Raw genomic sequence first — 25,460 nt, forward strand, 5'->3', positions numbered from 1 at the left:
GCACCTGGGGAGGAATAATCCCCTGCTCATTCACGCTCCCAGCAGTTGAGGTGAAGCTGACCAGTCTGTAGTTTCCTCAATGCTCCCACTAGCCCTCCATGAAGATAGGATTGACATTTGCTTTCTTCCAGTCCTCAGGAACCTTCCCCCATCACCACGACCTTTCAAAGATAATCAAGAATAGACTCACAGTGACATCCTCCATCTCCCTCAGCACTCATGGGTGCATCCCATCAGGTCCTATGGACTTGTTTATGTCCAGTTTGTTTAAATACTCCCTAACCTGATCCTCCTCCACCAGGGGAAGTCTTCCTTGCTCCAGACTTTCCCATAGGTCTCAGGGACATAGGACTGCTGAAGGCCAGTCTTACTAGTAAAGACCAAGGCAATGAAGAAGTCAACTATCTCAGCCTTTTCCATGTCATCTAGCACCAGGTCCCCACCATTCAGCAGTGGGCCCACATTTTTCCTAGTCTTCCTTTTGCTGTGGATAGACCTGTGGAAGCCTTTTTTGCTGCCTTTCACATCCCTCCCAGGTGGGTTTTGGCTTTCCTAACCCCATTCCTGCATGATCAGACAGTGTCTCTATATTCTCCCAAGTCATCTGTCCCAGCTTCCACCTCTGGTATGCTTCCTTTTTATTTTTTTTCAGAAGCTCCTTTTTCACACATGCAGACACCTGCTACCTTTGCTTGATTTCCTTCTCATGGGGATGAACCATTCTTGAGTTTGGAGGAGGTGATCCTTGAACTTCACCCAGATGTCCTGGACCCCTCTCCTCTCCAGGGCTGTATGCCATGAGTTTCCTCTAAGCAGGTCCCTGATCACCCTAAAGTCTGCTCTCCTGAAGCCCAGGGCTGTGATCTTGCTTTTTGCCTTGTTCCCTCTCTTCGGGATCCTGAACTCTGCCTTCTCATGGCAACTGCCATCACCCTGACCTTCACATCTCCAACCAGTCCTTCCATGTTTGTAAGTGTGAGGTCCAGCAGCCAACCTCTCATTGTTGGCTCTTTGATCACTTTTGTTAGGAATTTGTCATCAACGCGCTCCCCAAACCTGGACTGCTTGTGCTGCCTGCTCTGCTGCCCTGCTCTGCTGCTCCTCCAGCAGATATTGGGGTGGTTAAACTCCCCTGTGAAGACCACAATCTGTGAACGTGAGGCTTCTTCCAGTTGTCTGCAGAAGACTCATCTACTACTTCTTCTTGATCAGGGGCTCTGTCATAGACACCCACCACAGTGTTAGTCATGTTGGTCTGCCTTCTAGTTGTGACCCACAAGCTCTCCACTGACTCTCATCTGTCCGAAGGCAGAGCTCCATGTGTCCCCGCTGTTCCCTGACTGAAAGGGTGACTCCTTGCTTTGCTGTCCCAGACTGCCCTTCCTGAAGAGCCTGTATCCATCCATGGCAGCTCTCCAGTCCTGTGAGCTGTCCCACCGCATCTCTCTGATCCCAGTGAGACTGCACACAGACCTCTAATTCCTCCTGTTTGCTTCCTGTCCAGCATGCAATAGTGTACAGGCACTGTGGAGAGGCACCCAGCCGTGCTGGTTTCCCAGAGAAGGTATGAGAGCTTCCCCCATCATGCTGCCCTGTAGGTACTCACTTGTTCACATGCATATGCTTGAGGTGGGCATCTCTGAGCCCTATCTGGTTGACTACGAGATCCCTCCTGCTCCCCCTGCACATTTTGTTTACCAGTAAGCAGAAGCTGCATTTTTTAAAAATTAATTTTCCATTCATTATGTGATACCTGATCAGATAGGAAAATGGGACAGGAAAAATTGTTCAGGTTTGCCCTACACAAAACATTTTCTTTCTTCCAGGCTGATCAGGGCTGCTCCTGATACCATCCTCTGCCCCCTTCAAGTTCAGATAACATAACAGTCCTTCACTGATTAAGTAATATATAGTACTGAGATGGTGAATCTCAGAAAAATGCAGGAGGAAGTATTATTCAAATAAGAACAGCAGACTCTTTTATTTGAGAACCTTTTCAGTACCCTTTTGGAGGAAACCATTTCTCAGGAACATACATGCAGTGTGTGAAGATAAAAATACCTTCAATTTTATGAAGAATTATTCTTCGTGTGAAAAAAACAAGCATTAGAGTACGCAACAGACTAAGACGACTGATGTTCAACAGAAGTATTGAAAGAAATAGTGTGCGGTTTGAGCAATGAAAGGCAGTACGGGCTGGGAAGTTGTGTTGCAGTCCTGATACTCAGATTTCTGAGTGTCCCTTCTTGCTCTGTAAAATGGCAAGGATTTTCTACCAGTGTTAATCAGAAATTAGGAATCACAATATTCACATGGGGTAGGCAATTATTATCTTTCCTTGTTTTGCAGACATGGAAAAATGAAGTGTGAAGGTCAAGGGACTTGCTCAAAGTTACAAAACCAAACACTGGTTCTGGCTGGTGCGCCTACCCTTAACGACAGCGCTGTTTTTTCTCATTATTCGTCTGCTTCAAGGAGGGGTAGTGCTTGAACTAGTTAGTGTTTGGATGGCACACTGATCATCTGTGGCACTGCTTGCAGATTAATGCATACCAAGTGGATAGCTATACAAAAAAACAGCTACAGAATAAACTAGGGTATTTTAATTTACCTGTGATAAACACGAGTTAGCCCCCTCCAGTGAAAATAGGGTATGCTACCTTTCAGTCAGTGTGAGGAGGGAGTGTGCAGTGAATAATCCCCTTTGTAAATTCACAGCCTATTTTGTCCCACAGTAATTTAAGAAGGCAATCAATTCTCAAGTATTAATACTTTTTTGTAAAATTTAACACATGAATTTGTTTAAAAGTGTATGAATGTAGGCAAACACAGATTTGAGATATTTGCCAACTTAGAGTGCTTTATACATTTCTATTTATTTTTTATTTACCAATAAAGAAATCTAATATGAATTAAATGCTAATTTTGATTGAGGGGAAAATGCTTTGAGACCTCTAGAGATCTTACTGTCTCTTTGAAAGCAATTTGGGTGAAAGTGAATTCTTCATGCCTGAATATACATTAATATTATGGAATCATAGAATCATAGACTCGTTTAGGTTTGAAAAGACCTTTAAGAACATCAAGTCCAACCATTAACCTAGCACTGCCAGGTCCACTGCTAAACCACGTCCCTAAGCACCACATCTACACACACATCTTTTAAATACCTCCAAGGGTGGTGACTCAACCACTTCCCTGGGCAGCCTCTTCCAATGCTTGACAACACTTTTGGTGAAGAAATTTTTCCTAATATCCAATCTAAACCTCCCCTGGCACAACTTGAGGCTGTTTCCTCTTGTCCTATCGCTTGTTACCTGGGAGAAGAGGCTGACACCTCCTTTCAGGTAGTTGTAGAGAGCGATAAGGTCTCCCTTCAGCCTCCTTTTCTCCAGGCTAAACAGCCCCAGTTCCCTCAGCCGCTCCTCATAAGACTTGTGCTCCAGACCCTTCACCAGCTTCGTTGCCCTTCTCTGGACACGCCCCAGCAGAGATGTCCTCAATGTCTCTCTTGTAGTGAAGGGCCCAAAACTGAACACAGCATTTGAGATGCAGCCTCACCAGTGCCAAGTACAGGGGGACGACCACTTCCCTAGTCCTGCTGGCCACACTATTTCTGATACAAGCCAGGATGCCACTGGCCTTCTTGGCCACCTGGGCACACTGCTGGCTTATGTTCAGCTGGCTGTCAACCAAGACCCCCAGGTCCTTCTCTGCTGGGCAGCTTTCCAGCCACTCTTCCCCAAGCCTGTAGCATTGCCTGGGGTTGTTGTGGCCCAAGTGCAGGACCCAGCACTTGGCCTTGTTGAACCTCATACAATTGGCCTCGGCCCATCGATCCAGCCTGTCCAGATCCCTCTGTAGAGCCTTCCTATCCTCGAGCAGATCAATGCTCCCGCACAACTTGGTGTCATCTGCAAACTTACTGAGGGTGCACTCGATCCCCTCGTCCAGATCATTGATAAAGATATTAAACAGAACTGGCCCCAACACCGAGCCCTGGGGAACACTGCTTGTGACTGGCCGCCAACTGGATTTAACTCCATTCACCACCACTCTTTGGGCCCGGCCATCCAGCCACTTTTTTACCCAGGGAAGCGTACGCCCATCCAAGCCATGAGCAGCCAGTTTCTCCAGGAGAATGCTGTGGGAAACGGTGTCAAAGACTTTACTAAAGTCTAGGTAGACAACATCCACAGCCTTCCCCTCATCCACTAAGCAGGTCACCTTGTCATAGAAGGAGATCAGGTTGGTCAAGCAGGACCTGCCTTTCATAAACCCATGCTGGCTGGGCCTGATCACCTGGCTGCCCTGTACGTGCTGTGTGATGGCACTCAAGAGGATCTGCTCTATAACCTTTGCCAGCACCGAGGTCAGACTGACAGGCCTGTAGTTCCTCGGGTCCTCCTTCTGGCCCTTCTTGTAGATGGGCATCACATGTGCTAACCTCTGGTTAACTGGGACCTCCCCGGTTAGCCAGCACTGCTGATAAAGGATGGAAAGTGGCTTGGTGAGCACTTCTGCCAGCTCCCTCAGTACCCTTGGATGGATCCCATCCGGCCCCATAGACTTGTGTGTGTCTAAGTGGTGTAGCAGGTCGCTAACCATTTCCCCTTGGATTTTGGGGGCTTCATTCTGCTCCCTGTCCATGTCTTCCAGCTCAGGGGGCTGGGTACGTGGAGAACAACTGGTCTTACTATTAAAGACTGAGGCAAAGAAGGCATTAAGTACCTCCACCTTTTCCTCATCCTTTGTCACTACGTTTCCCTCCACATCCAATAAAGGATGGAGATTCTCCTTAGCCCTCCTTTTGCTGCTAATGTATTTACAGAAACATTTTTTATTGTCTTTTATGGCAGCAGCCAGATTAAGTTCTAGTTGGGCTTTGGCCCTTCTAACTTTCTCCCTGCATAACCTCATGACATCTTTGTGGTCCTCCTGAGTTGATTCTTCAGCTTCATTCTATGTATACAGGGAGTTTAAATCTGAAGATGACACTTTCAGGTAATCTCTGTATATTACATATTGGTCTCTTATTTGAGTTCACTAAATAATGTTAATGTGCCTACTTATTCTACAGCTTATGCCTACATATTCTTCAGCTCAACCTAGTTTCATTTGAAACTTTTCTTACTATTTCTAAAAGAGCAAGATGTCTCATTTATGCTGGAAGATAAGTGTGTTTACCTGCAGACAAGATAGAAATGGATTCTGTTTACCATCAAAAAATCCTTGTGGATCGCACCACAGCCACTAATGTGAGAAATACTGCCATGTATGCAGAAGCAGAGCATTACATTACAGGCCTCTCTTCTCAAAGGAGATGGTGGGGTTTGTGGGGAAGGAATACAGTTGTTTATCATCTTCATTTTTACATTTTGCTGGTTGTAAATGCCCTGGGTGCCCTATGGAGACCTGTCCAGTCACGCTGCCAGGCCATCTCCCTCTCAGTCCTCCTGCAGTAACATTTGAAGCTGGGGACAATTTTAGCCAACTTTGACACAGTTATAAGAGAAGAGCTCAGCAATGTGAAGAGCGATGGCTGGTCAGAGGGGAAATTTTGTCCTTGCTGGGGAAAAGGCAGTCGTTGGTATCCCAGCTCTGTATCCCTTTCAGGAGAGGGTGGAGGGCTGGCCGGTGAGCACGAATGCAGGTGGTGAGCCACCACGTTGCCCAGTGCTGCCGGTTGGGTATGGGCAGGAGCTGGAAGTGCTGGCCAGGGAGAGATGGGATGGGGAAACATGATTGGAACTCCTCCAAAACTAGGCTACCACTTGTGTCGCCGCTTGTAAGAACATCTTGTTGAACAGCTTGTTTGTAGCTTGATGTTTGCAGCTGAAGTAATTCCTTTTAAAGTAATTGAGGAAAGGATTTGGTACCTGACTCAAAACCTTTTGGGCTTAGAATCACATTGTTTCCCCTTATAACACATGCTCTTTGCCTCGTTTTTATTCCAAATATCTTAATGGGCATCCAAGGTCCACATTTGGCTACTCAGAGCAAACATCTAAGCAACTATTTAAGTAGCTCTGCCTTCATTGTAGTTCACGGGGGCAGGTTTGGAAGGAAACTGCAGTGCCTAAATTCAACTCAAGTCCAGATCTGCAACAACCTCTGCTCGTTCATCACCTCCCCGAGGAGGCAGCTGAGCCTCATAGGCTTGTTCCTCTGCGGGTACAGGTGTGCCCCAGTGTTGGCAGGACTGATCCAACCCAGGCACTTCTTGTCTTAGTGTGGTGGAAACCCAGAAACGGCCATTTCACCAAGAAAGCTCACACCTGCCAGCTTGGACCGCATGAGGTACAGGTATGCCGGGTGGTCTTCTTAACATGGTGTTGGGATATCTGTGAAAACTAAGTCAGTGATTCCCTGAAATAGGGAAGTCCAGGTTCATTTTCTTCCTCTGTCCAAGCAGATTCAAGCCTACAACTTCTGCTACCCGAAAGACCCATGTTATATCTCTCCTGTATATAAAAGTGAACTAGAGAGAGAGAGAGGCTCATCCGATGTCTGGTGGTTACAACACTCCCTGGGAGAGGGGAGCCAGGGTTTCAGTCCCAGCATGCAGGGTTAGTTAACCTCCAGGGTAATGCCCAGCAGTTAGATCACCCTCCCGGGAAATATGTCTACTCTTGCAGATGGGGCTATGGGGACCGGGTCTCCCCTGTGCAGGGTGGGTGTTCATCGGCAAGTGCCAAGACATGGTCCCTAATATCTCTGGATAAAAAGATGTTGGCATCTAGCCTCAGGCATCAGCCCTTGTCTTTAGAGAGGAAAATAGATGTTGTTTAAAATATGAAATGTGCTAAAAAATGCCTGCCTGTCTTGAGTTGTGAACATGCAAGAGGCATTATTTATTTTCTTCTTCATAAAATGACTGTATGTATGAATTACCATGCACTTGGAAGTAACAATTTTGAGAATTGCATTTGTCAACAGAGGGAACTGTTTAGGTTATTGGACTTGCTTCTGTGCTTTAAGTTATGAAAAAGTAGGCACATTAACATTATTTAATGAACTCAAATAAGAGACCAATATGTAATATTACCCGAAAGTGTCATCTTCAGATTTAAACTCCCTGTATACATAGAGTAAACCTACCAGTCAGTGGAACCCGAGAGTCTTTTTCTAATATGATTCTTCATAAAATGAGTATTGCGTGCTTAGTTTGAGTCCATTTTGAATTTCAGGTTGTTTAAGCTGCTTTGCTATGACATTGTTCTGTACAGAAATAAGAGTGAGTGCTGATGAAGACTTCTCGCCACTGACTGCAGTGGCTGACTTACTTTGGTTTTATTAACAGAGTATACACAGAGGAGGAGAACTGAGCTCAGAATTAAAGGCTGTTTGAACATACTGGTTTACCTGTATCCAAAATGAGTGTGACTGCATAGGAAGGAGGTTGTGCTAAATATGGCCAACTGTTAAGTGGTCCATGATTTGAAAGTTGCCTTTTATTAACAGTGCATCTTAGCTACACGTCTAGAGACAAGCACTCCATGCAAAGCAGATGCAGGCTCTGTCCAAACACAAGCTGTCTGGGCTGCAATGGCTCTGTGCTTATTTACAAGTCTGTAAGTTACACTGCAAAGAACCAGCCCCATGAAACTGTTATCAGAAAACTAGAGAAGGAGCATCAGCATTGCACTATTCAGAAGCCAATTTATCATTTCCATCGGTCGACCTTGACAATTATTTCTTGATTAGTAATAAGGGGGTAGGGTGCTTGTTTTTATTTCAATACTTGGTTGCAGTTGTCTTGGTGAATCTTTAATCTGTCACCCAAACTTACATGTTACTTAGTTTCTGATAATAATAGCATTTTTATTGCTACTTTTTCTATTAACTGTGCCTTGATCTTTCTTATCCTTCCCATTCTGAGCATGTTTTGGAGAAACCAAATGTTTTGACTGTGAGGGCAGAAACAGGAGGGAGTTAATTCCAGATTTGAACAAGAATTGGCAAGTAAAATTAGAGATTAATTTCCTTCATCCAAGTTGCTGACCATATGAATCAGCTTGTGGAAGTGGCTCGTGCAGACTGTCTTGCCTCATTAGCATGGGTGACTTTGTGCTTTCTGTAGATGAAGGCAGGGGGCAGGGAGAGCAGGGGAGCCCTGTGCAAAGCCAGAAGTCATGTATCTGTGAGGGTCTCAGGCAAAGACAAATGGGTTCCTCCTGTCCCCTTATTAAATGGGGACAGGACTACTACTATAATCCTGATAATGTTACTGTTTATCTTACCCCTTTGGGCCTCTCCACTTGCCCCATTGCCTGTGGGCCTGGACTGTTCTCCTCCAAAACCAGCTCTGGATTGGTGGTCTCCTTTCAAATTTTTCCACACCAGCTCATTCACTGACACTTGGCCACACTGCATTAAAAAAAAAATCTCTTTCCCTCTGCCCTTTCCATCTTCACTCGCTTTGTCTGTGCCCTTGCCATAACTCCAAGTCACCCTGCAGTGAGATGCCGAACTTTCTGCTAACAGATTCAAGGGGCAGTAGTCACTGATTCACAAAGCTGTGTTTTGAAAAGCAGTATTTAAAATGACTGGTATCTGTTAATTAAAATTTACCTGCAGTATTTTTTTTTTCTTACTATGATCAGTTATTCTCATTTGTGTCTGGCTCAGTGTTCACAAGTACCTTCCTTGAACCTAATTGTATTTCAGCTACAAACTATGAAGTTTGCCTCTTAGTCTCTGCAGGAAGCTCTGAGCACCTCATATACTCATTTCTTTTTTTATTTTTTCCCCCAACTCGTTTAGTAATCTTAGAGATGCTTGGTACAAGTACATGTGGTTTAGGCATACATATCTCATAGGAAAATGTGGTGTCTGTTATAGTAAGGTTTTGCCTGTCACGACTGATGGCTCCACATACAAAATATTGCTGGATCTTAATCCAGAGGAAAGATAAGCTTGCTGCTATTTTGTGGTTTTTTGAGAACTTTAGGGGCAGAGAGAACTATGAAAGTTCAAAGCACGGTTGTTTCATTCTTCCTTGTCCATAATGGAATTGTGTATGAGCCACAAGTATCTCTGACAGAAGTACCTCTGCTAAACTTGCAGTGTTCACAAGGAATACATATGTCAATTCTGGCTTGTGAGGAATGTAGCAGTGGTGATTTGCCCTGAATAAATTAGATAAGCCAAAAATTCATGACTCCACTGGGAGCTGAGGGGTTAGTAGTGCCTCTCTCTGGAGTAGCTGTTTTAAGCACAAGTGATGAATCAAGAGGTTTATCTCCACTGCACAGAAGGTGAAGCACCTCATCAGCAAATATTTCCTGTCACTTGTGGCCAGTCTGGGTAGTCTCTCCACTGGGGACTCCTGTAGGGATTTGTTTAGCTCACCAACATTGCACTACACAGCTGCTATGATATGAGAAAGTTGTGAGCATATTTACATGTTAGCTTAGGTAGCATAGTAGTAGAGGAGTCTGGTCATTCTGAATTATGCTTTGCAAATAGTCTTCTAGCACAAAAAAGTTAAGGATAATCCCTCCTTTTGGCAGGCTTAACAAAACTTGCACACACATGTGTAAGTATAGTTCTATATGTTTTTACAGCTAAAGTGAGGTGGTAATAGCTCCAGGCTTCACTGGCTTGCTGAAGATAGGAGTCATGCAAACTTTTCCTCATATTTCAACTACATATCAATTCTGAGCCATCTGCCACAATTTTGGACCTCTGCTGAAGAAATCCTTCTAACTGTGCCCAATTATGTGAAAAACTTGGTATTTTAAGCAAATGAGGTTTAGGCTGAAACGATATATTACCTTTTCAAAGACTCACACATACCTACAGTCCAAGTAAGAGGATGTTTGTTTTATAGCCCTCCAGTATTCAAGCTGCCTTCATCTAAATACCTAAATTAAGACACTGATCTCTATGTGCTCCCTGATCAATATAGAATCAGAGAGTGACTCGGAAAATGAATCTTGTCTCAGAAAAGCCTTTCTCTGTCTGTTTTCTACAGAGAGATCCTAGGTAAATAAGTCAGGTCTTGAAATTATAAGGTCATTATAATACAATCCTCCCATAAGAAGCAACGTAAAGAAATACATTTATACAGTGAAATAAAGTATCTAGTGCTCTCAGTTCATGCTGAACTTTGGCACTGCTGAACACATCTAGTACCAAAGGACTGGGATGTAAGCAAAGATACAATATACTCCAAGCATGTATTTCAAAATCCTGTCATTTCATCACTGGGGGGCCTTCACTTCTTCTCATGGGTAAGTTTCTGTGAGTATGTACTGCAGAACCCCTGCCTGGGTTGATGAGAAAACACAAATGCTCTGTCTTTCTAAATAATTGTCTTTCATAAGTTTCATCTGCAAAAAAAATATTTCAACACGGTTATGTCTTAAGGAACCAAGTTTTTATCATCTTTGAATATCCATGTGTTTGCAGAGCACCCATATTAGCTGAGAGGGTGCTCAGGGCACTCAAACCTGCAACGGTCTCAAACCTGCAACTCAAACCTTGCAAATGCAAGCCACAGTAAAAAGCAGAGCACAGTAGGCTCCCAGGTGATTCATGCAGTTGCTCCTAAGAAGCATCTTGGAGGACTATTTCAGGAAGCATGTTTTAGGACAGAAGACATATTAGCTAGATGTTGAGAACCAAACCATACATTACTAATACTTACAATGTAGTTATTTGGCAGCACAGAAAAGCACGATAAAACAGAATATTTCTTTCCTCCACTATTCTTTGTCCTACCTTTTCTGTTGGGCTCACTTAATTTTATTATTCTCATTAGTAAAAATGAAGATCCAGCACTAAAGCACTTAGGAAACACAGCACTGTCTGCACAGCAGGCCATTAAATCTTTGTAAATCAGCCCTGGAATATCATCCTTTCCAATACATCATTATCTTTTTGCATGGCAGGTTGCTCTAATTGCAAACTGTCTAGATGAGATCCCACCCGTGCATTGTAAAACCACCACAAAGTGTAATTGGATGAGTCTTAACCATTCTTGGCAGTAGTCAATCTCTTCTACCCCAGTGACTTGTGAAGGTATTAAAGGAAAGGACAGCTTCAATGTGTGTAAAAGAAGGTATTGGCTACTTATTTTTACGGCAAGGAGAAATCCTTTTGTGGATGGAGAGGAGCAAGGAATCTCCAGCAATAAAAATGTCCAAAGAAATCCATGAGCCCATTAATGACTCAGAAATGCCTTTTGTTTCAGGAGCTTCACTGAGTTGCCTGCCAGTAGCCAAACACCACACTAACACTCTGTTAAATTCCTTTTTTTCCTTGTATTTAAATGAATTTTTAAATCTGTCTTCAGTTCCTGCCTAGCTAAAGAGAGACAGAGGCAATGTGCATATTCTTCTAAATTGGACTCATGGCCATTTCTTAGCTTCCTTTCAAATGTGTTAATGCAAACGGAGAACAAGGCACTCTGCATAATTACTGGCAAGGGTGCAACACTTCACTGAATTTTAATTCTTGGATGAATTGTACACAACCTGCTGCATAGGTTGTCAGTATGTCTCAAGGACAGCCTTGCGTCTGTCCAAGGTGACCGTGGAGCCCATCTCCCATGCCAGGCAGCTGGTTCCCAAATTTAGCAGCTCTTTGGAAAGCCATGAATGGCTATCCCTGCACTTGGACACTTGGCTGAAAGAGTTTGGGAGGGACTGTTTGCATGGGAAGATCTGGATCCAGAGTTAGTGACTGATACAGGATTACCTGTGTGCTGCCTGTTGTTGGTGTATGTTCAGGCGTTTTCCAAAATAATGGTGCTCAGCAGCTTGTGGGGTGGACTGTTAGGAACATAGATATAACAGACAAATTTTTTTAAAAAAATGTTTATTGCTTTTGCAAGTTTCTTCTTTTCCTGTTCCTGCTGTGAAGAAAATCAGCATAACATGGAGATGTTCAGATCTTTAAAGTGTCATAAAATGGGCATTGAAAAGTCACTGGCACCAGGAGGAAGCCAAAGGCACCTCACTTTGTGCCTAGTATCATAAAACATTAAAATCCTTTCAGAGTGTGTGGCTTTCAGCTCTCTCATGCACGTAAGAGTGGTAGCAGCTAAATATGCCAGACTGACAGGTAGTTTTGCTTAAGAAATATGGCACTATCTATTCAGGAATTTCTGTTAGTTTCCCAAGAAATCTTTCTAGTTTAACTATTTCTAGTTAAACATTTCTCATCAAAAGTAAAGCTTGATTCATCCCTTCATTCATCTCACCTTTACTAGCTACTAACCTAGTTACTTAGGTAAGTTTATACGAAGGTTTGATCTCTTATTTTTGAGTTGGAAAACTTCCATGGCAATATAACAGCCATTTATGCCTTTGAAAATTATCACTATCCATTTCCATTCTTAGATAGAGGAAGTTACAGCCAGCATTTACTGCAAGCATACTATCCCTTGTGGAGCTTATAATAACATTTATTAGCCAATACTCTTGTATTCACTACGGGATATGTGTCTCAATGAGAAGAGGAAGTGGAGAGGGGAAGCAACTAATAGTATTTTACAGACTTAGATAATTTTTTTGTCCTCAGAACTTCCCGTGTCATTGTTTTCCCCTAGGTCTTTTTTTTTTTTCCTTCTGTTTGGGCCTTTTTTTTCCTGATAGATTCTTTCTTCTTTTGCCTCATCTCGCTTGGAGGGAGCCCCTTTCAAGTGACTCCCACTGTGCATATGTTGTTCCTTTAGGGTGTTACCTGAGATTTCTCTGAATAGTTCTTCCCATCCTTCTCTGAAGTCTTTAATCCCTTGAAAAATCCTTCAGTAGTGGTTCCTACCACTGCATTCACAGTTTCTGAGACTGAAATGCACTCCGTTTCTGGTATCTCCTTGGGTTATCCCTTGAGGTTGGTCCTGGATCCCAGGCGGACTGTTTGAAATGGAACAAAATCAAGACCACACACCTTTCAGCCTGTCCTTTTCCTTCCTGGCCTGGTGGAACCGAGGCATCTTGCACTAGTTCAGCATGGCAGGCTGAAATCAGAAGGCTGAACTTTCCTCTGAAGTGTAGGGCTCATTTTAGTGGCTTTATTTTGAAACTCAGATGGTTTAAGTGTCTTTGCACTGAAATATCTCCAGAAATAGACTGCTAAATTCAGATTACGTACCATAGGAAGTCATAAGGTACTGCTGCCCTCTCCTGAATTTTCTCTGCATTGGGGAACACCACATAGCACATATCACTGGAGACTGTCTTCTAAATTATAAAATTCCCCAGAGCCACACTGATGAGTTTACAATCTTTGGTTACTTTAGCATTGTAGTATAACTGTATTCCTACTTCTCTTGAGCCTGGTATTGTGTGGTTGATTTCTGTGTATCCCATATTTTTCATTTTCACCTTTTTAAGTTCCAGGTTTTCCTTTTAAGGTCAAAGCATTTAATTTATTTGTAAGTCTGTGGTTCTGCAGTAGCACTTGTAAGTCGCCATTCACTGCGATGCTGAAATTCCCATTAGGCTCATAGTCATCCCCTGTTTTACCACTAGTACTACCTTCTGTTATTACACACTAACTATGCTCCTGAATTCTTTCCATCCTAGGGCAGAAGGGATAAATCTCTAGGCACATGTGTTTCATTTGTTTTAAAGAATGAAATATTAGACAACAGAATTTAAAAAACCAAGTGTTATTAGAAAAACTGACCACATCAAACTGAAAGAATTCAAGTATCCTCTTGCATTTCTGAAAACACCAACATGCCCTCTCTCACAGATGTGCAAGTCCTGCATGGCTCTGTTCTTTTATTTGCTTTCACCAATACAAAAATCATTTTACACAGTTCAGTGAAAACAAAGACCTGATCATCAGTGGTTTGCAGCAATACAGAATAGCCTGATCCCCCAGGTTTTTTTTTGTCATTGGAAATTATTACACTGCAAGATAGGCTAACTTTTCTTGGAACTGCTTGTTTTTCTGTAGGCTTTATTTCAAACTGGAATTCAAATTGTGTTCCATGCATTACCATTTCTTACGTTATGCCTCTGAATTTTGAACAGCCTTATTTGAGGTGGCCTATGAACTTTCCCATCCCCCCAAATCCACACTTATGGTCTGCCAGTCCACAAATCAACTTTCCAGTAAATGTTTAATCAGTTTATGGCAGAAGAGTCTTTTTATGTAGGTTTCCAAAAAAGTTAGACTGACAAAAGCAGTCAGGCAGTCTGTGCATGTGTGTCAATCTAACCATTTGACTATCTGGTATTTGCAACAGGATGTTTAAAAACCTGTTGACCAGCATCCCCCCTCTCCAGAAGTGTAATGAAAATAGGCAGCTGTATAGATGTCCCAATGCAGCAGGCTTGCCTACTGACAGGAGAAAAAATCTGCAAGCCTTAGTAGACACACGACAAGCCACTCGGGGGTGAGAGAGCAGAAATACCCAAACTGCAAGAAACTCTTCAGTCAACCCGCATGATACAAAACCCTGAAGAATTTGATGGCAAAACACAGATCGAAGCTTTGCTATTTCTACAGCTTGTGAATTGCACAGTGGCTAGGGACATTAAAAGAGATGTTTGGGAGGAAAGTCTCATCTTTTCACATTCTTTGCAAGGTCACTAGTTGATGTTTAGTTAGTTGATGTCATTAATGTTGATGTTTAAATAAGTCAGATGGAATAGGCTCTAAAGGCACCTATTTTGCCATATGAGCTGTAAAAGCAGCTAGCTCAGGTGCAGGCATCTGTGTTGCAAACACCTGTATGTGCATACAGTCCAATGCATCCCACTTCCATGATCTATCTGTAGGGGTACAGGAATAGGACCTTTTTGGAGGGAAGATTTCATCTGTCACCATATCCCGCTCAAACCCACTGATGTCAGCTATTTAGGAGCCCTAGGTTCGTCCCCTACCACCACTGGGGGACAAGGTTTGCTCCAAGTCACAGCGGTGGAAGCAGATCCAGCAGCTGTTAGCATGACTGTGCCAGTGCACTCCAGAGAACTGTTAGTGACTGTGCAACTCAACCACTGCTGTCACGGGGGAAAATGTGTTTGGTAGGGAAAAGCACCTGGCCACCCCTACCAGGACTACCAGCTTCCCTGTGTGAACCTCTTCTGATTTCTTAAAAGGTGTGGCTTAAGCTATTTATTTTTGTAGGAAGACCTACTGTGTGCTAACAGGTAAGCTTCAGAAGCATATATTTCAATAACTAGCCCAGCTTGTTGCTAAATTAGATGTATCGATCAAGTGGTTCAAAAGAGATCTTGTAGTACTAAATGTGGCTTGGTCGCAAGCGTGCACACCATCCTTGCTGCTGTTGCAATGTGAATGGGCCGGACTGGGCTGTTGCTGCATTGTAAGCTCTGCTCCTTTCCATGTTTGCAGGATTTCACACTCCCACCTCCAGGGATGCCGAGGAGAGCAGCGTGGAGCAGGAGCACTGCTCCTGGCCTCAGTAAGCACAAGATGACCGTCTTGGATGACAGGCACTGGCAGGGCAAGGCTGACCCTTTTGGTGTGGTGGCTGCCACCTTGGTGAGCCAACTGTCTGACCAGCAGAAGATGAGCGAGTCACCTCTCAGACGTTTCAGAGGGGTGTATTTACCTCCTGCACTGCACCCTTTAAAGAAGACATTAGTCAAGGGTAGCAAGTGGAAGGATGTGGATAGCGCCCAGGAAAAGCGCAGGTCCTTCCTGCATGACTTCTGTAAGAAATACAACAGCAGAAAGAAGCTGCGAACCCACCTCATGCACCTGGTGTCAAGAATTTACGTGGAGGACAGGCACAAGGTCCTGTACTGTGAAGTGCCGAAAGCAGGCTGCTCCAATTGGAAAAGGGTCCTCATGGTGCTCAACGGACTCGCCGCTTCAGCACACAACATTTCCCATGACGATGTGCACTATGGAAAGCATCTAAGGAAACTGGACAGTTATGACCTAAAAGGGATATACACACGCTTGAACACGTACACCAAGACTATATTTGTACGTGATCCTATGGAAAGACTGGTATCTGCCTTCAGGGATAAGTTCGAACATCCAAACAGCTATTACCATCCAGTATTTGGGAAGGCAATAATTAAGAAGTATAGACATAACGCAAATGAAGAGGCATTGAAAACAGGATCGGGAGTTAAGTTCAAGGAGTTTATCCAATATTTATTGGATTCCCATCGCCCAGTAGGAATGGACATTCATTGGGAGCAAGTCAGTAAGCTCTGTTATCCCTGCCTCATCAACTATGATTTTATAGGAAAGTTTGAAACCCTGGAAGAAGATGCCAATTACTTTTTGCAGCTGGTAGGTGCTCCAGCTGAGCTGAAGTTTCCTAAATTCAAAGACAGACATTCCTCTGATGAGAGAACAAGTGCAGAAGTAGTGAAGCAGTACTTAAAGGAATTGTCTAAGGAGGAGAGACAGCTGACCTACGACTTCTATTCCTTGGATTACTTAATGTTCAATTATACATCACCAATTGTATAGCACCAGAATAGCTTCAGGCTTCTATTAGATATTTATCATTTTGGGATTCAAAACAACTACTTTGATATTAGCCCTGAAAGGAAATAAAGTTACTGCTAAGTGGAATTGTCTTGACTTAGTGGGGATTTTATAAGCTAGAGTGACTTCAATTGACATTAAATTATAGGAGAATGCACAAAAAAAAGACCTGTAAACAGCATAAATTGCACTAAAATGCCTGAAAAAGCTGTTTTTACCATTATGGATTATACTGTGGAAGCAGTAGCGCAGCCAGCTGTTGCATTAGCTTACCTTATGTTCTTTTAATGGTTTAAGAAAAAAGCATTCAGAGTAGCATGATTCTTTTTTGGTGTGTCTGCTTTAGAAATTGTTTTTGAAACTATTTTTGAATGTATTTTTTACTTTCTGTCACTTATTAATAAAGAAGCATTGGCTAATTTTCTAAAATGTTTGCAGTGTTCTCAGTTGCAAGGCTTGGTTGTTTGATTACCATTAGACTGCAGCTGTTTTTAGACCTGTGTGTATTTTATTGAAGGATGCTCTCAAATACATATGCATAAAAGTACAAATAACACAGCAGCTCAGCTGTTGAGCAGAGTAAATTGGGGTAAGCCTGTGATCTGAAGTCCCAGTCCACTACCCCATTTTGATTGATGCACTAGAGTTGACAAACATGACCCTCCTTTCAGAGAACTGGCACATACGTTAAAATTAACATTTTAGTTTACAGTGGAGTCAACCACATGATGCATACTGTGGTCCTAATATTCAAGACAGTCTTCATCTTTGGTGATAGGGGAAGGTCTTAGTGTGGTAGCTACGGGACATTATAAGGTCTGTACTGAGAAGCAATTTCATTGCAACTGCTGTGACCGCTCTTGGCCTGCCAGTGTCCGATCATCAGCCCAGCTCTCAGCAATTTGTTACACAGAAGGTGTGTATGCCCATTGCCTCCCAAACCCATGGACTGGTATTGTCCCCACAGCCTCCTGAAGTCACCTGTGTTTTGCTGTCCTTCCTGCCTCGTCAGCAGCCAGCAAACCCCAGGGGTGGGGTGGATGCTGCAGTGTTATGTGGTGGGATGGGTATTGGTGATTCGTCCTAGAGGTAGTTGTGTCCAGAGTCCCACAGTCCTGGTTATAAAAGGAAAATGTACCTTCGCTCCTCCTCTTCCCTCTCCTCCCTCAAGTGCTGTCTGACCAATGCATGCAGTGGTTCCTGCAACCCACAGCTGCACATTGCGTCGTAGGATGGGTGGCCAGGGTGTCCCCAGAGGAGGAGAAATCTCTGGAAAATGGGTAGGGAGAAATCCCTCTGCCCTTCCAAAATAAAGATGACACCTATTCTTTGCTTCCTGGAGTGGTTTGGGACATCTTGGTCCAGCGTCTTGATATAGCAAGTTGTAGAATAAGGAAACAGCCTGGCAGGAAACTGATGCAAGTAAAATGTCCTTTTCCTCCGTTCCACTGTTCACAACTAGCGCTATTGCTGTCCTTTCCCTCATCTCAGGTAAATGCATGCCTTCAGCCCTTCAAGAGTAATTGTGGGTCCCTGCTGAAAGGAGAGACCATTTCCTACCTACCCTTGCTGCTTGTTTCTCCCTCAGTTTTCTCCTCAGAAGAGGTAAAAAGCCACCTCCAGCCTCCCCGGTGCCAGTGTGTAACCAAGGAGGCTCTGCATGTCTCCCCTCGTGGCAGGATGAGCTGCTCCAGGGGGGAAGGTAAAAGCATACTGGGCAGCCCGAACCGGAGGTGGTGCTGTATGTGACTAGCAGCACCCATAGCCAAAGCCAGCCTGTTCCCTGGGGCCATGGAGCAAGAGGAGGAGAAGGAAAAAGCCCACAAGCCATCATCACCATGAGGTGTGGAGAGGTGCAGGTGTTCAGCACCAACAAGGAGGTGCAGGGATGCCTTGGACAGGTAAAGGCACACACTGTTACTTGCTGTTGCTTAGGTGTTAACCCATAGGTGTTAACACCAGAAGTGTCTGGGATGGAATGTCGAACTGTTGAACGGCCCCAGTGCATGCCTTTCCTCAGGTGAACAGTGTGTCCCTAAATCTCCCCCTTTAGACTCAAGATGGTGTTTGACTCCCACCTTCCCTGGCAGAAATCCCTCCCGAGTTTCCTGCAGGCTCTGTCCCAGAGCAGGGAGCACCAGAGCTGCACCGCTCTGCCTGGGGCACCATGGGGAGCGCAGCTGCCCCACGGACGAGGGCTTGGCCCCCGGGCCACCATGCTGGAGAGCTGGTTCCTTGCAGCCGCTGTCATGCTGGACACCAGTATGCTGCTACTCCAGTGTTGTGCACCATGCCAGTTAATGGCTGTTATTGAGTTCCCGTATGTCTTTACCCAACATGATTTTATTTTTTTTTTTAATTTGGCCATGCACTTCAATGAGTGTTGCTCTCAGGTGGGACTATGCATTAGGATATTAAAGAGCAGCTCCTGCCAGAGTTTTGATTTTGTGTCATCCAACCACCTAACTCATGTGAAAACTGCCTTAGATTTCACTTGGATTTGACCTTGGTGCAAAAAGCATCTTTTTCCACAGATGCAGCGGAGCTCTTTAGATCCTCTGCTCTTGTAAGTATTGATTCCCACCTCAAATCCTGAATGAATCTCTCTTGCCTTGTAGGGAGGCCATTGAAAATGTTAAATAAAAAATAAATGTACAACAACCTTTGGAGTCTATATATTTGCTTTGTCTTGTCTGTTGTGGATGTGTGTTAATTGTTAATTTACAGACCAAAAAAATGGCTCATGTACCAACATTTTCCAAAAAACCTGAGGGAAAAAAGTTTAACATACTAATAAAGAATGTAGGCCAATTTATATGTGAGTTTTTTATGAATTCTTTAATTCAGAGAAATAACTAGTAGTAAATGACAAAGTCTCTGAAGAGCTTTAGTGACAAACTTTCAGCCTATCTGATCAGGGAATGACAGAGATTTGGGGGTGGGGGTGATGTAATTGTATTAAAAAGCCATACAGTCTCATAAGATTTCATCTACTAACTGGTCTTAGATAAAGCTACTGTTTGAGTCAAGAGGGGGTGAAAGAAGTTATTAGCAAATGTTTGGCTTCTGCAAATGAGAGGGAAAATTACATTGATTTGCATGCATCCGTGGACATAGACGTCAGGTCCCTGGATTGTCGTCTTGAAAATCTGGTACGGTTTCCATTTGTGATTTAAAAGGGGAGGACACTACTTAAGGCCTTTAAAGCATGTATGTGCACAGAAGCATAATTGTTTTAGCCGCACTGTTGTTCTATGGCTCTAGTGAAAGTAATTTAACTTCTTTGTATGCTCAACTTCAAATTTCATAGCTCCTAACTGCACTTAAAAATTCATTTTTTGAAAATCTAACCCAGACTTTTGCAAAGAAGAGCCTCTCCATAGTCATATTCAGCGACCTAAGGGATTCAGATGATCTCAGTAGCAGAATCTAGATTGTACTTTGCCTCATTAACCACATTTTGAAAATCACCAGCCTGCTTTGCCAGGAATTAAGTTACATGATTTAAAATTAACATAAGAGTTTAGCATAATTGAAGTGGGACTGTGATATCTGACTTATGGGATTATAAAGGCATAATTTGCAGCATAAAAGATAACCTCTATTTTTAAAAGCAAATTTTAAAAGGTCAAAGTGTGAGGTTGCCTTGTAACTTGGCTTATATTTTGTAAACTGCTAGGCAAAAACAAAAACTGAAGGTCATCCGCTGTAACTAGTGTAAAATTTGTAAAATTCCACCTCACAACTGTGCACAGATGTTTGTTTTACTCAGAAAATGATATTGAATGTATGCAGAAGAGGAATGAAAACACACTCCACAACATTCACTGCAATTACATTTACACTAAAGATCAGTTGCAGCACGCACAGCCTCTTCTGAGGGCTTCATTACAGTAAATGCTTTTTAGTTATGAACATTTCTTCATCTGAAGATCTCTAAGCACTTCTCTAATGCAGGTCAGTTGTCAGGGCAAGTCAGATGTGCTGTAAAGGGATTACAGCAAGTCCAAGGGAGGGCTGGAGCTGGAGGAGAGTGCTCTCTCCAGTTGGCAGCCGGTCACAAGCGGTGTTCCCCAGGGCTCGGTTCTGTTTAATACCTTTATCAATGATCTGGACGAGGGGATCAAGTGCACCCTCAGTAAGTTTGCAGATGACACCAAGCTGGGCAGGAGTGCTGATTTGCTTGAGGGTAGGAAGGCTCTGCAGAGGGACCTGGACAGGCTGGATCGATGGGCTGAGGCCAATTGTATGAGGTTCAACAAGGCCAAGTGCTGGGTCCTGCACTTGGGCCACAGCAACCCCAGGCAATGCTACAGGCTTGGGGAAGAGTGGCTGGAAAGCTGCCCGGTGGAAAAGGTCCTGGGGGTGTTGGTCAACAGCTAGCTGAATATGAGCCAGCAGTGTGCCCAGGTGACCGAGAAGGCCAACAGCATCCTGGCTTGTATCAGAAACAGTGTGGCCAGCAGGACTAGGGAAGTGATCGTCCCCCTGTACTCGGCACTGGTGAGGCCGCACCTCGAATGCTGTGTTCAGTTTTGGGCCCTTCACTACAAGAGAGACATGGAGGTGCTGGAGCGTGTCCAGAGAAGGGCAACGAAGCTGGTGAAGGGTCTGGAGCAGAAGTCTTATGGGGAGCGGCTGAGGGAACTGGGGTTGTTTAGCCTGGAGAAAAGGAGGCTGAAGGGAGACCTTACCGCTCTCTACAACTACCTGAAAGGAGGTTGTAGAGAGGTGGGGGTTGGTCTCTTCTCCCAGGTAACAAGCCATAGGACATGAGGAAATGGCCTCAAGTTGTGCCAGGGGAGGTTTAGATTGGCTATTAGGAAAAATGGCTTCACCAAAAGTGTTGTCAAGCATTGGAACAGGCTGCCCAGGGAAGTGGTTGAGTCACCATCCCTGGAAGTATTTCGAAGACGTGTAGATGTGGTGCTTAGGGACATGGTTTAGTGGTGGACCTGGCAGTGCTAGGTTAATGGTTGGACCTGATGATCTTAAAGGTCTTTTCCAACCTAAACGAGTCTATGATTGTATGATTCTAAACACCAGACAGTTGTGCTTCCCTCCTGAAACAAAAACTTGATTTTTGGAAAATAATGTTCCATATTTGCCTTTCTTCTAAAATGAATCAGTATTAAATAAAATTAAATTATTTTATTTAATAATAAAGTAAAAGTATTTTTAATTAATACATAAATTAAAATTTAAAAAAACCTGCATAGGTGTGCATTCTCAAATTCTGATATATTTGCCCACATAAGGCAGTTTCCTCTTTCCATGTAGGATTTGGCTTGCAAAGCTCAGACACAGCCATTACACCTGTCTCTTCTAAAACTGCTGGTAAACTGTTGCTTGCTGGAAATCAGAGGTGTGCAGCCACAGTGCAATCAAACATGGCACATCTTCTTGAAATGTCCTCTGGTGTAACTCCCCCAAAAGGCCAAATTTATTGGAGCTGCTCCTGCCTCGGGCTGTTCTATCTTGGTGATGTGTCATTGGAGATCACCAGTTTAATTTTAAAGGTAGTTTAAATTTAAATGAAAATTACAATATGACACTTTGCAAAAGTCTGAGAGGAAAATACTTTACTAGAGCTTTGTATTGTGTATGTAGGTTCTATATAAAAGTCTTTGCTGTACATGCCTTCAGGCTAACAATGCTTCAGATAAGTATTTTTAACTGTAGTGTTAATGCCAGTTTATCAGCTGTGTAATCTGCTGTGATGCTTTCAAAACTAAATGAATTTGGCCTCAGAACCTAATGTCCGAAATCAGACCATAAATTATTACACTTCATAAAAAAGACAGATGCACCTGTCCTGTATCAACCAATTCATTTACAGTTCAGAGGGCAGGGCAGGAACACAGAGTAGTGGGGGGTGTCACTGACTCAGCAGAGGGAATCTGTCCATAACACCAGATACCTGGGATTGATTTGCCTTCTGAAATGTGTATATGGGGGTGGAGTGGTGGAGGAAACAGTCATATTATTTAGTTTAATGAGAATGTCTTAGACTAAATTTGGTGTTCATAAAAATATCTATTTGGGGGGAGAACTGCTGAGCTCTTGGCGCTGTAGCTAATTGCAGTGAGTCCCACAGGTTTCTTGTATGTTAGAAGTAGCTCTGCTTGTGGCTGGAGTAACAGACTTAGACTTCAGAGACCTGGATCTTCCTCCAGGTTCTGTAACTTCATGGACTTGTTGGACAAACTTGAACTGCTCTGCCTCGGTTTCCCCACTGGTAAAGTGGTCCCGTAAATGGAAGGTAATTATACCATATTCCTTCTCCTAAAATCATTGAACTATGTGGATAAATAGCTGTGGTTAGAAATTAGGTGTTAGTATGGAATTTAACTCATAGGATGTTCATGCCCTTTCTTTATGTGTTATTTCCAATGGCTCGGAGGAAGCCGGGGACTTGCCAGCTTTGTTCCAGCCGAGAAGTGCACCATTCAGCTCTGTTCTGGGCAGTTGGCAGCCTTAAGAATGCAAGCTCTGTTTCAAAACACTGTGCATCTGTCGAGCCTGCCCAGGCAGTGCCTCAGCATAAAACCAGTGCCAGGTTGTCTGACCAAGGGAAAGTGCCCCTCCGGTGCCTTTTGAACAGAGGAGAGCAGACAGAGACATGGTGAGAATCTTGCTGTCTCATTTTATTCCGAGCCCAAATAAAGAGAAGCTATTTTATTTTGGTGCAGTAGCCCTAAATAAAGTGATGCTCAACTAGAGAGTTTTGCAGCAGCAGAAAAGAGATCTGAGTGCAGTAAGTGACATTAGTGCATCCCATCCATGTATGCAAACTCCTGCCTTCTCCCAAACACTGTATTACCCAGTGTTTGTATTACTCAGTACCCAGGGCCGTGTTCCCCCAGCCCTTCCTGAGGTCCTGCCAACACTTGTGACAATCTCCAGTTTACCTGGCTGCTAGAGACTTCAGGATTTTTCTCCTACTAACATAGCCACTTTTTCTATGGCTCTGTGGAGGCCACTAATAACATGGAGGCTGTATTGATACAGACTATGGTGCTTTCTCCTATTTGTCTTCAGAAAGTGATGTGATTAACCCTGACAGAGGGGAAAGAGGCCTTACAAAAGTAAAGAGAAATATGTCAAGGCCACAACCATAACTTTTTTTTTAGTATATGTAATTGTTGCTTCCTTTCCACTGTCTTCTCACATACAATTTCCTGGCCTCTTTAAGTATGTCGGTACAAATGGGTGAGACCAATTGCTGGTTCATGCTCAGCTGTCAAGTGTAAGCCAGCTCCAGTCCAGCACATCTATGTTATCATGGCACTGAGGCTGCACTAATAAGCCTGCCTGAGAGTATGGTACTGCCAGTCACCATCTGTGCACACATATCTGTCTTGTCTTTGTCATGTAGAAATTCCTCCTATCTCGGGGGTTTTTTTCTCAAATTCCTTCCAGAAACCAGTTTCCACAGAACCTCCCAATACTGCTCATTTCCCAAGATTTGCAAATTTGAACTGTCCCATATAATTTGCATTCAAGAAACAGCATTCTGAGACATAGGGTGTAGGAGCAGAGCAGGTTTATCTAGGCATTTCAGCACACAGAGATGTAAATCAACACTCAGTGGATTGTAAGTACATGTCAGTAGGATATTAAATGCTAAAGGTTTAATTTTCCCAAGCTAGTTACTTGGGTGTAAAAACTGGATGTAGGCAGACTAGCACCTACCTATTGAATTATCTCATTCTTGATAAAAGCAGACACACACAGAAACAGATTTTTGTTTTAGGAATGATAATGAGTTACAATTCATCTGAGAAACAATGTGTGTTCAGCAGAGCTGAGTTCACCTACATAGCAGTTCCCTCCCTACAAACTTGCACAAATGCATGTATGCATGCACATGTTTATAAATGCACATGCACACACACAATATATGTACATGAGTCTCATAACATTCAGCCAAATGTTTCTCAACAAGGGTAGTGGGAGCTACTTAGCCTAAGTCCTGCATTTGACTTTAAAGATCTTAATTGTGTATTAAGATATATACTCTCTAAAGAAACAGAGCTCCCGTCACTCAGGATGTACAGACAGAACTTAGATTAACTCTGTTTTCATCACTGGCTATAGCAGAGAATGAATGTGGTAGCATTGTATATGCAAAGGTATCATATGCTGTATCGGCACGTAAAGATTTTATCAGCACGTTGCAGAGCCACAACCATTATTCCAAATGAACCTAAGCTACTTGCAGGGACTGCAAGTTTACCTCTTGCACAGGTTTTCTTTTTGCTTCTTTAGCTTGCCTGGGACAGGATGCTGCCAGGTCTATGGATCTGCAGTTTGGGCAGCTGCGCCTGCTTCTGATCATGGGTACGGCTACAGGTTTTGGGGGGAGGTTCCTTGGTGGGGAACCTGGGAGGGGGGAAGTGGGCAAGAGTTTGCAGCATCTCTCTGCTTTCAAGGAAGTTATGGTGTTACCACCTATAATGCACTCCAAGCCATAGACACCAGCTGTCACCTAAAAACAAACAAAAAAAAAGGCAAAACAGAAAAGGGACAGAGGGAAAACCTCTAATGAGAAGGGGAAATGTTAATTGTGGCTGCAGGTGACAGTGCACAATAAGAAATTGCTGCTTTGCTATTGTACCTCTGATGAAAGTACCCTAAGACTGCAGCACAGCAAAAGCTCAGCTCCGAGGGAGGATGATGTTTCTCTAAATCCTCGTGATCCCTGCAGGTCTTCTTGAATAGAAGGGAAAACAGAAACACAGAACCAAAGTTAGATGAAATTGTTCTGTGTCTCAGCCATGCTGTCAACAAATTCCCTTCTCCCATTTCTCCCTGCATCTTTTCTGCTGTCTCCAGCCGAGTGGCTGCAGTCGAGGACGCTGCGCTGCCTCTGCACACAGAAATTCCCCTAATGGAAGTGCTCTTACCAGGCAGAATCTGGCTCACGATTTGTTTTCTGCCTTGTTTTACTAAAAAGTGCTGCTAAGACTGAAATTCCCAGCTTCAGCTGATATACATTGGGCTACTCAATCTGCAAG

The 25,460-nt window shown here is 43.6% G+C and overlaps 1 protein-coding gene across 5 annotated transcripts in view; it reads left to right on the forward strand.

Annotated features, from left to right (window-relative positions):
• The window catches only part of CHST9 (carbohydrate sulfotransferase 9), a 102,415-nt gene extending 85,576 nt beyond the window's left edge, over nucleotides 1-16,839 (forward strand). For all 5 annotated transcript variants that reach the window (XM_072852579.1, XM_072852578.1, XM_072852581.1 and 2 more), the window contains one exon: nucleotides 15,325-16,839. In XM_072852579.1, the coding sequence (XP_072708680.1) occupies nucleotides 15,325-16,422 (1,098 nt within the window). In that variant the 3' untranslated portion in view covers nucleotides 16,423-16,839. The remainder of the gene's footprint in view (nucleotides 1-15,324) is intronic.
• Nucleotides 16,840-25,460: the final 8,621 nt, after the last annotated feature.

Source organism: Ciconia boyciana, chromosome 2 (genome assembly GCF_034638445.1).
Source record: "Ciconia boyciana chromosome 2, ASM3463844v1, whole genome shotgun sequence".
Classification (NCBI taxonomy): Eukaryota; Metazoa; Chordata; class Aves; order Ciconiiformes; family Ciconiidae; genus Ciconia; species Ciconia boyciana.